Source organism: Etheostoma spectabile, chromosome 8 (genome assembly GCF_008692095.1).
Source record: "Etheostoma spectabile isolate EspeVRDwgs_2016 chromosome 8, UIUC_Espe_1.0, whole genome shotgun sequence".
NCBI lineage: Eukaryota > Metazoa > Chordata > Actinopteri > Perciformes > Percidae > Etheostoma > Etheostoma spectabile.
Genome location: NC_045740.1, coordinates 23,879,230 through 23,890,232, shown reverse-complemented (window position 1 = coordinate 23,890,232; position 11,003 = coordinate 23,879,230). Strand labels below are relative to the sequence as shown.

The following is an 11,003-nucleotide window of genomic DNA, read 5'->3' as shown; positions in this document are numbered from 1 at the left end:
GCAAGGATTGCTTTTGGCGCAGCACAAGTAAGAGGGCTTTGAATCCAAATCAGTGCTGTATGCTTACAGCTATCAAGAGCACATGAACCGCACAAATCTAGCACCAAACTTAAAAGGTGTTAAGTGAGAACGGAATTTGGAGCGGTGGTATACCATCTGCCAGACTTAAACAGTCAACCTAGGGGAACACTGGACACTATTTTTCACATTACACAGTCTGGTTGTCTAGATATCTTTACACTGTATAAAATAATCAATTAAATCCTGTTTATTAGGGATGGAGTTGTGGTTCATTTCTCTCAGATGGTCACTTAGATGACAAGCAAGTGTGGATACCTTCACAATATCCCCACAATCATCATCATCGGGTCTACTTGTGTGGCTCCCTGCGCCAGCCTATGAGCGAGATGCAATGTAATTCCAGGAGAGTCTGCATCGATTGATGTTGAGAGTGCAGGGGGAAAACTCATCCTCAACACTGCCTTAGAGGTGAGGACGGGTCACACAACTGCAGTTACACCAGGGTTGCCTGTGTGTGTTTGAATTAGTGTTCATGCAGGGTTGTTTCTATACCTGCTTAGGAAGTATTGAGTCTAGCTCCTGCAGAAGCTTGCTCCATTGGCTTCCCGTGATAGCAGAAGAGCTTTCAGAAAGACTGTAGATCTCAAGATAAGGTACAGTTACATTTACACAGTAATAAGTATGATAAATAAAACTGAGTGGAAGATTATAGTTCAATCTTAAGAGTTTTTGTGATGGGTCTGTGCTCCCTCTATGTATTTCAAATCTTTCAACATTGTAGACGTGTATTGTTTTGTAGATTAAATATTATTGTGTATAAAATTCTATAAACACCAGACACTGCAAGAGATTCCAAGTTGAGCATTTCAATCAGCGTCCAGATCCAGCCCACCTATTCCAGTCATGTCCTGAATCAAACAAAATGTCAGAGTCTGACTGGTTCACGAAGGAGAGCACACTCTAAAGGAAAATCACTTATTCTTCTGGGTAGGACTACAATTGAGCTGGCAACAATTATTGCAAGAGATAGCAAAGCATTAGAAACATATTACTCATCATTACATATAGAATGATGTTAATGTTCAAACAGCAGGGGAAAACAGACAGAAGGTTTGCTAAAGAAATCTAGCCCTTAATGGACAGATGGCTCGACAGGTATGTATTAAATCCACCACGAAAAGCATTTAATTTCTGTATGCTCCTTGTAACATCTTACCACTGATTTCAGGGCTTGTAAATTTGAATGTATCAAACCGTTTATTCATTTATCTCTAATTAGCATGTGGCGTTTATCTAATAGCGTTATACAGTATATGGACTAAGGGGTGTGTCTGTGTGGTGTGTTTGTACCATGCAAGCAGTAAAGTGGGCTGGAAAGGTGACTGGTTTGACAGTTGCAGCGTTCTAGTATGTCCGTCAAACCGGGATGTGCCAAAGTCCAGCTGTGGGCTCTGAACATGAACTATTGGTCCTGCCAATACATGACAACCCCACTCCTGGAACAGAAAAAGGCAGATTAGAGAAACATTTTACTGAGTAATTTAGAGAAAGACACCTGCATATGTATGTGCCTGTATTCAGATAAACTACTCAAAATTACTCCCTTATGCGAGTATTCAACCAGTAACAGCAACGATATTAACACTTACAGAATTACACACACACACACACACACACACACACACACACACACACACAACCACACACACAACCACCACCCAACACACACACACACACACACACACACACACACACACAAACACCACACACACACAGGGCGGTGTGGGTCAGTGGTAGAGCGGTTGCCTGCCAATCGGAAGGTTCGATCCCCGCCCCTGCAGTCATTGTCGAAGTGTCCTTGGGCAAGACACTGAACCCCGAGTTGCCCCGGTGCTGCGCATCTGAGTGTGAGTGGTATGAATGTATATCTGATGAGCAGGTGGCACCTGTACGGCAGCCCCGGCCACAGTGTATGAATGTGTGTGAATGGTGAATGTTTCCTGTAGATGTAAAAGCGCTTTGAGCAGTTGTTAAGACTGGAAAAGCGCTATATAAATACAGCACATTTACATTTACACACACACACACACACAACACACACACGCACACACAACACACTTCCACTGACCAGGGGTGGCTGGAAAGCTACAAACACAGCAATGCGTAGAGTGCGCTGTTGCCTTCCAATGGCCTTAGCCAGCAGAAACACAGGAAGCTCTTCTGAACTGTGAGGAAGAATCAACCTCTGGGTTTGAAACTGCCAAAAAGCAGTGGCAGACTCTCTCATATTCCTGAAAAAGGTGATGACCAGACAGAAAATGACTTTTTTAAGCAAACATTAAGGCCAAAAAACTATTGTACAAAAAGACAGATGGTTTTAAAAGTAATATATATTCCCTGCCCTGTCATGGCAGGAGTGGACAGCTGACAGTGATTTGAATGTTGGCCATTTGTACCAGTACAGTTTCATGGGAGTTTGCTGTAAATGTGAAGTATTTTATACAGCGCTTGTCTTAACAACTACTCAAAACGCTTTTACATAGTAAAGGAACCATTCACACACATTCATGCACTGTGGCCGAGGCTGCCGTACACAACACTGCTCATCAGTACACACTCACGCACATTCACACTCCAATGACGCACCATGGGGGCAACTTGGGGTTCAGGTCTTGCCCAAGCAACATTCGACATGGGACTGCAGGGCCAGGGATTGAATCACAAACTTCCAATTGGTAGGCTACCGCTCTACCACTGAGCCACAAGCCGCCCCTGTAAGTAGGGCATGATTATTTTGATTCCAAAAACAATATTTATTATTTTTGTCTTAACAAGGGTCAGAGTCTTAACACAGTGATAATGACAGGCATTGGATTCATTAAAGCAATAGTTAACATTTTGGCAAATACTTTTACTGGATTCCTTAGGGAGAGCTGGATGAGAAGTTGATACCTCTCTAATGTCAGTAATATGAGACTAGACCAAGGAGACAGTTAGCTTAGCTTAACACTTCAGAAAGTCCCTGCTTCGGAGGGTCAAAACACCAGTCTTAGTTCCAAGCTAAATCCATTTTAAAGTTCAGCAAAAGCTAATATAAGTCCAATCAAGTTGATATCGTTGAAAGTTCCTGTGCCTTTAGTACAAGAAACACATAAAGAAATAACGTGTTAGTTATCTTTAGGGGGGGTTGGAAAGCTGACTTTGTTGTCCTTTGGACACAGCCAGGCTAGCTGTTTACTTGAATTTCTGTTGCTTCATGAAATACATTAATGTAGAGTGTCCTTGGGCAAGACACTGAACTCCAAATGCTCCTGAAGCTGCGCAATTGGTGTGTACAATCGGTATGTCTGTGAGCAGGTGGCAGACATGGAAGCCTTGGTCACCTGTGTGTGATGAATGTCCAGCTGAATGTGTGCGTTAATGGTGCTGTAGTGTGTAAAGCACTTTGAGTAATTGTTAAGACTAGAAAAGCAGAATTTAAAGTGCAGCTACAGTCATTCCTGGTTGCAAGGACGGTGCGAGAAATGACAAGAGCTGGATGTGGAAGACCCAGAAGCGCTGACCAATCATCAAAGCAGGCTGGCTTTTTCGGGAGAGGTTCTTAAGAAGACAGGCACTAAAACCATGGATTTATGATAAGAACTGGATACAGAGTTGGAGGTGAGCCCTTATTCTATTGAGTGCTCAGTAGTGTAGACCTTAGGAGCCAGAAATTACACGGTAATCTACACTGCATCAGCACTGTGCGGCCCATAAAGCAGGCCACTACAAACCTCAGCTGGCCCAGCTGGCTATTCTGGTTTAGCACTCCGCTAACTTGAATAAGGATAAAATGATTTAATTGTGCACTTTCCAAATGTTACGGATTCAATTCTGTCATTTCACGGGGGTTGTGACGCTAAAAAAAAATACAGACATATCGATCCATATAAGTCAATGGGACAAAGTATTTTTGGACCAGTCCGCATCACGTGCTGTGCTAGGAAATGCAATTCACTGTTAGGCCACCATGTTCAATTGGCTTCAAAGAAGGCCATTTCTGAGGGCTTGGCTAAAACGGAGCGTTCAGACAGACTGTGAATACAGAAGACAGAATTTGAAAAATAAGTATTTTTTTGAACATTGAAGGTAGACATATTCTAGTAAAAACCCAATACAAGAATGAGTCTGAAAAATCTGCGTTATATGGGACCTTTAAAAATGCATGCAATCCGATGGAAATTCTATGCAACATTATGGAGAAATTCAATTTTAATCAAGTAATTATTAATACTTTAAAAGTCCTTTACGATAAACCATCAGCAAAGCTAAAAGTTAATAGAGAGCTCTTAGGCTCGTTTTTGCTAGAGAGATCAACAAGACAGGGCTGCCCCCTGAGTCCAATTCTAGTTGCAATCTTTATTGAGCCACTGGCACAATGGATTAGGCAGAACAAACAAGATCACAGGTGTCAGTATGGCAGCAGGTGAACAAAAGTGGGCCTGTTGCAGATGACGTGCTTGTTAGCCTTTCAAACCCAACAGAATCTCTTCCAGCGTTGATGTCTATTTTAGATGAGTATGGGTCATATCAGGATATAAATTAAATAAGAAAAAAAAAACAGGTTCTTAGTTTTATTTTGATCGCCCACTGTCTCGGCTCCAGGTACCATCTAGACTGGGACAAGGATTATATAAAATACTTAGGAATTATCTACCCTTAGACACATCAAAACTAGAAGACATTAACTATGGCCCCCTCAAAAAATAAATTAAAATGAATATCAATAGATGAACTTGACCTATCTTAACACCAGTTCTCGTATAGATTTGGTTAAATGAACATTCTACCAAGACTCCTATATCTATTTCTCTCAATCCAATAAAGAAAAACAGATTGGTTTTAGAGAGTGGGATAAAATACTTTCCAGATTATATGGGCAGGGAAGAATAAAACCCTACAATCATCCAAGGACAAAGGGGGACTAGCCCTCCCGTTCGAGAAATTACTATAGAGCAGCCAAATTCGGCCACCAGTGGGATGGTGTACTCCAAATTATAGATCAAAAACGGAAAGATAGAAATGACAATGGGATTAGGAATACCAGTGGTTAGTTGGTTGGAGATCCTTCATGACAGATTGCTACTCAGACCCCAACAATCCATGGTAACTGGCTCTTTGACAACTGGGTGAAATAATTAAAAAATCAATGAAGAGAAAAACTGAAGTGTTTAAATGGTTAGCATATGATCCGGATTTTGTACCAAAGCTATGATGCAAGATTCAAAACCTGGACGGACAATGGGCTTACTGATAGCACACTCCTAGAGCAGAATAAAGTTTTGAGTTTCCGGGACCTGAGAGAAAGATTTGACCTACAGAACCAGGATTATTTTAGATATTTGCAGATCCAGGATTTTGCAAACAAGAAATCCCAAGGAATGTTCCTTCAGAGAGGGATGAAATTCTTAACATCTTCCAGGGGCCTTCAGGAATGTTTCCTTCCAAAAGATATATCCAAACTATACTCAGCTCTTCAAGACCTTAAAGTGACATACATTGGGCATTAAGGAAAGATGGGAGCAGAGGGAGGATTTACAGGTCACAAGAGGAGGGGTACAGGACTTGGAAACAGCAGTGGTCAGTGACAAGCTCCCCCCTGGAGGGAATTCAATTGGAAAAATGTGACTTGATCTTTCTTTCTCCGCACAAAAGGCCTACTACTCAAATCAGACTGCCCGCTGGAGGTCCTGTGGGAATACTTGGCATTTCTTTTCATATTTTTGGAGCTGTCCCTCTGTGGCCCCATTTTGGAGGGAGGTTCTTGGGGTTCTGGAGGCTGTTTTTTAAAGGAAAATGGTTCTAAATTTCAAAGTCATGTACCTGTGTCATCTGGATGGTTTTGAATATACAAAGCGGACAAATGCCTTTTGTGTGTTGTTAGTGGGGTGCAAAAAGGCTTTGACCAGAAAATGGCTGAAGAAAACCAAACCATCAATAAATGAGGGATTGATAATCTATAAAATTATGTGATGTAAAGAATTACTTTTAAACCACGGAACCAAGTGATATTTTGAAGAAAAATGGTCAAAATGGTTGAGTGAGCTATGTGCATCTGTAAGACCTGATTTATATAAATCGTCAAAATAAGGTTGAAATTCTTTTAATAAGAAATTCTTTTCCTATTCTTGTGCAGTATCTTTATAATTTTATTTTGTGATGTGTTTGTGTTCAGCTGCTGTTTTACTTGGTGCTCAATATCCTTCATCATGCTAAATCGTAAATCAAGAACCTTTTTCTTTTTTCCTTATCTTCAAACAGCATCTTTATATTTTCTTATGCGTGATGTACGTATGTAAACTGTGTCGATTGACGCACAGATCCTCCCCGTCACGTTATGTTATGTTGTATGTTCCGGGCCAGATGGCACATACATAGTTTATGTTAAAAGAAAAACAATAAAAAGTAATAAAATAAATAAATGCATGCAACCCTTGACAGTTTTGTGCTTGCATTTCCCTGTTCTATAAGTACACTGCCATCACTGCATATATGTAATATACAATACCTGGTCCAGCATGCCGTAGCAGGCAGGCAGAGTGCTGGTGTTGGTCAGCCGCACTTGCTGTTCATAGCGGTGATTTAGGAAAACACCTTGAAAGTCCAAGACTGGAGTCTCACCACAATATCAGGAACAAACACCTATTAACAAAGATAAATAGACAGATAGAGGAGAGGAGAATAAAAGATTTGAGGTTTGTGTATCAATCACAACAGTATTTGGCATCAAATATGGCCGACTGCAGTGTCTTAATTAGAACTTATTCATGAATTAACAATGACGGTGATTGCAGCAGGAATTCAGATTGCCAATGCCCTATTCTGAGTGATGGGCAGGGGACATTCAATGTATTATATGCAAATTAGGCTCTGAATATTTAACAATAACTCCACCAATTTGTCGACACTTGTATGGAAGTTCAATGGACTGCATTTTCAGTTTGTAAAGCATCAGCAAGAGCCAGAAGACAGCAGAAGCACAGAAGAGGTTAACGCCAGAATAAAGACACTTGCTTTAAGAGAAAGTGGTGGTCAGTTTGTAAAAAGCAACCTCTGCTGTTTTATGCCATCTTATGAGTATGTTTGCGTATGTATGCACATCAAAGAGCGTGTGTGTATGTTCCCATCTGTAATGTGTCTGACCTGGCTATGATAGGCAGAGTTAGGATTTTCTTCCCGACCACCTGAACATCCACCACCAGCGCCAGACTGTAGCTTGACTGTGTTGGAGCACAGCTTCACCTGTGTACATAATACACACATCAAAGTATTGAGACGACAAAAGGTTAAAAACATACAGAAAAAAATTGCTCACATCAATATGGAATGCCATTTTATTCAAAGTTAAATAAATGGAAAATACATACATAAATAAATATGCCTTTGAAATAAATTCTGAAATTCTGAAATGAGGCAATATATAATATATGTAAATATAAATATATAAATTATGCATATAGTTTAAAACATAAATAAATGAGTTTTACTTTTATTATTTCATGGGACTTTTGTTCATAAAGTATTAATTTGCCTCTTGTTATATTCAGATGAAGGGGCTTAGATTTTTCTTTATATATATTTAATATATATATATATATATATTATAATATATTCTTTTGTAGGATATCTAATGAGGGGATGCACTGCTTATCTCTTTTGCAGCTACACTTAATGATTATGGCTGCACCCATTCAGAGTATCATGACTAGCTGCATCACCATCTGTTAGGCAGTTGCACCGACCTCAACCATCAACCATACAGAGGGGGTTAAAATGCTCAGCATCACCAAGATGGGGCTGCCATCCAAGGAAAACTACATACACCCAGCGGTGCAGGAAGAAGGCCACAGGATTAGCAGGGAGCCCAATCACTCAGCTACAAACTGTTTGCCTGCCGCCTGCCGGGAGACTGGACGCATCCGGTCCACAACCATCCCATACCTTTGTACATACCTTGTATTGTCACCTTACCTTTATTTACTTTACTTAATATTTAAGAAAACGTGTGTCGGGTACACTGAAGGTGTGCCAAACATTTGGCTGTACTATGTGTTATGTATTATATATATGTGTGTGTATATATATATATGGTGTATGTACAGTATATTATTATACTTCTCTCAGCAAATACATTTACTCCGTTCCTGTTTACATTCAGGTGATTCATTCAGATCAGTTTTTTTTTTGTTATTTTATTTTATTCCATACTTGACTTGCAGTATTTTCAGTATTTCTTAAGCCGCATTTCTATTTCCCCTTGTCCTAAAAGCTCAAAAATTGATGAGAGTACTTCCTTGTTTTATGAATAAGGCGGTTAGTATTACCTCTGATCAGAGTCTTTTGGGGGATTACAAAAGGCCCCGGAAAATGTCCCCAGAAACTTAATTTAGATTCTGGTGTCTGCAGTCAGTCAGTTCCTCAGAAGGTTGTAGTTCCAGAGAAAAGTTCCTTTGGTTGAAAAACGCGGCTTTTGATTCTTTCTTTTTTTTCATAGCTGTGTTTTTCTTCTTACATATTCAATTAGCATTGTTGGGGAGCCTGAGATCTAAGATTTCATTACCAACAACTACTTCTTGTATATAGTAATGTGCACATGGCAAAAAAACTATATATATATATTGTATTATATATATATATATATATGTATATATATATATTTTTCAATAACATACCGCCTAGTCAGTTTTGGCATACTCTAAAAACAAAAAAGGTTCTACTAGTTTCAACATTGATTTTAAAAAGTATTCTTTCAAATGGGTTCCCCTTCATTTGTAATTCATGTACCTCAATGGTACACCTGAAAAGGAAACACACAGAGCCCGCAGCAGGGGTGTGACGGTGAACTCCACAGGCCGTGCATGAAGATCTCCAGCAGCACTGCCTTCCCAAATGTTCATGGACACCTTGGACGCCTGTTTGAGACTAGTAACACTGGGAGACCCCAAGCCGTCTCCCTCGACATGCAGGGCAAAGGTAACAGGCACAGAGGAGTCGTTGAATAGGCTACACTTCACTGTTAGTGGGAAACCTGCACAGAACATTAGATGGCAAAGGGGAACATAAAGAGGAGGCTGAGGTGGAGGACATTTATTTCCTGAACGTTCAGATTCTCTGAAGTTTATCGTATGTAGCTACTTAAAAATTAAAAAGCTCAAGAAAAATGTTGCAACTCACCAAAGCCTACATCTCCAAAATTGAGCTGTGAAACATCAAAGTGTAATTTGGGACCAACAACACAACCCCTGAAAAAAAGAAGAAGCCAAAAACATGTGCCATGAGAAACATTGGTATTTTAATAAGTAACACTGCAACAAATTTCAAGACCGAGTTTTTATTTGCTCGGCTATATTGAATGTTCCATTACAATCTGAGTAAAGACTCTGGCTAACTTCACCTGAAAGTCACAGTCAGTGGTTGGGGTCCTGTGACAGTTAGCAGCAGGTTTTCATGAAAGTTCCCAAGATGCAACTGTGGAAGGGACTTCACAATCTGGCAGGCCCCAGTGGGAACAACACCTTCCACAGGACTGAAGGGAGAAACAGCGGCCGAAGGTGGTGTTGGGGCTTGACAGCCTGAAAGGAGCATCAATCAGTCCTCTGTTGTTCAACTCCATCTGGAGAAAAACAAAGGATCTGCTGATTCAACACCCATGTCATGTTTTTCTTGTATGTTAAGTTTTTATGCACTACAAATCTAAAACAAACTCCTAGAAAACTGCAGGTCCCCTGCAATTCTCAGTTCTTTCAAACTTTTCTTTTTGATGCTGCTTTTTGAAGTAATTGTAATTTTTACACGGCACTGTCACTTTAATTCCTGTATTTCATTCCTGTTAATCTATTTCAGCTGGTTTATATTCTCTTTAACATACTGAAGTTTTTAGTTGTTTTCAACTAGCAGCATGTTGTGTTGATAATTGATCAGAAATCTGAAGGGACACAACTGTTCACTTTGGCTTAACTTTCTTATTCAATTGTCTGTGTCACCATGAAACATTTCTTATGTCCATCAGGTCATAGTTGAGCTGGAGATTAGGTCCCACTCCTCAGCCTTTATTGTGAGAGGCAACCGAGATTCACGGCCTAAGTGCAGCAGAAGAAAGAGGAGAGATCACAACCAAAGTTAAAGACAGAGAAACCAAAAAACATACTGTAAGTAAGGTCAAGGGAACATTCCACAACAAGGAGGTCGGAGGTTTACCAACACAAATGCATTTATAAAGTGACAACTTAAGGTTTACAAAGATTGTCTTACATATCAAACACTGGTTTTATCCAGGTGAATTGAAAAAATTCATTTCATGTGTCCAGATTAAAGTGCTAAATTAAATGTTTGTCCAAATGTAAAATGTCTACATACTTGCTAAACATTAACTTTGCTGCAACTTCTTTCTACTTTTTTCTCTGTCTCTGAACTTTTTGAAGGGCATACGAGTTCAATCATGCAGTTTTGCTGAATAAGCTTCTAATGCTTCTTGCAAAGTGAGGAATCAGGGTATGGTAGTTTTCAGTCCGACTGTCATTGAGCCAGGCTGGTCAGGTCGCCACCTGCCTCAGAAAACATGGAAATTAATGTAAATCTGGCCTCCGGCTCCGAAGACACACGTGACAGCCACATGCAAATTTCCCAACAACCTTTTACTACCACTGAGAAGAAATGAATATATGTGGGCCTCATGACTGTAGTGTCTAATACGAAAATGAACTGAGATCAAATAGCAATGAGCAGTTAAAGCATTTAGGAGGACTTAGGGGTTAATTTGTGGTGCTTCCAGTTTGATTGTGGACGTCATACACTGACGGAGAAAGGAACGTGAAAAACAGACATAGTTGAGAGGAGTTGTTGTTCTCTGACAAAAACAGACAGGCACAGGTCTGCTCAGACTTGTCTGTCTAACCTTTGTCTGCACCAACGGATTGTGGCCTTGACCAACTGCCACTTTGCTT

At 40.1% G+C, this 11,003-nt stretch overlaps 1 protein-coding gene across 1 annotated transcript in view; it reads right to left on the bottom strand.

Annotated features, from left to right (window-relative positions):
* LOC116693535 (hydrocephalus-inducing protein) overlaps positions 1–9,645 on the bottom strand; it is a 109,106-nt gene extending 99,461 nt beyond the window's left edge. Inside the window, exons 1-5 of the mRNA XM_032522524.1 lie at positions 9,455–9,645; positions 9,235–9,302; positions 8,845–9,088; positions 2,150–2,246; positions 1,511–1,517 (exon numbers count right to left, since the gene is read on the bottom strand). Of these exons, the coding sequence (XP_032378415.1) occupies positions 1,511–1,517; positions 2,150–2,246; positions 8,845–9,088; positions 9,235–9,302; positions 9,455–9,645 (607 nt within the window). The remainder of the gene's footprint in view (positions 1–1,510; positions 1,518–2,149; positions 2,247–8,844; positions 9,089–9,234; positions 9,303–9,454) is intronic.
* Between the last annotated feature and the right edge of the window lie 1,358 nt (positions 9,646–11,003).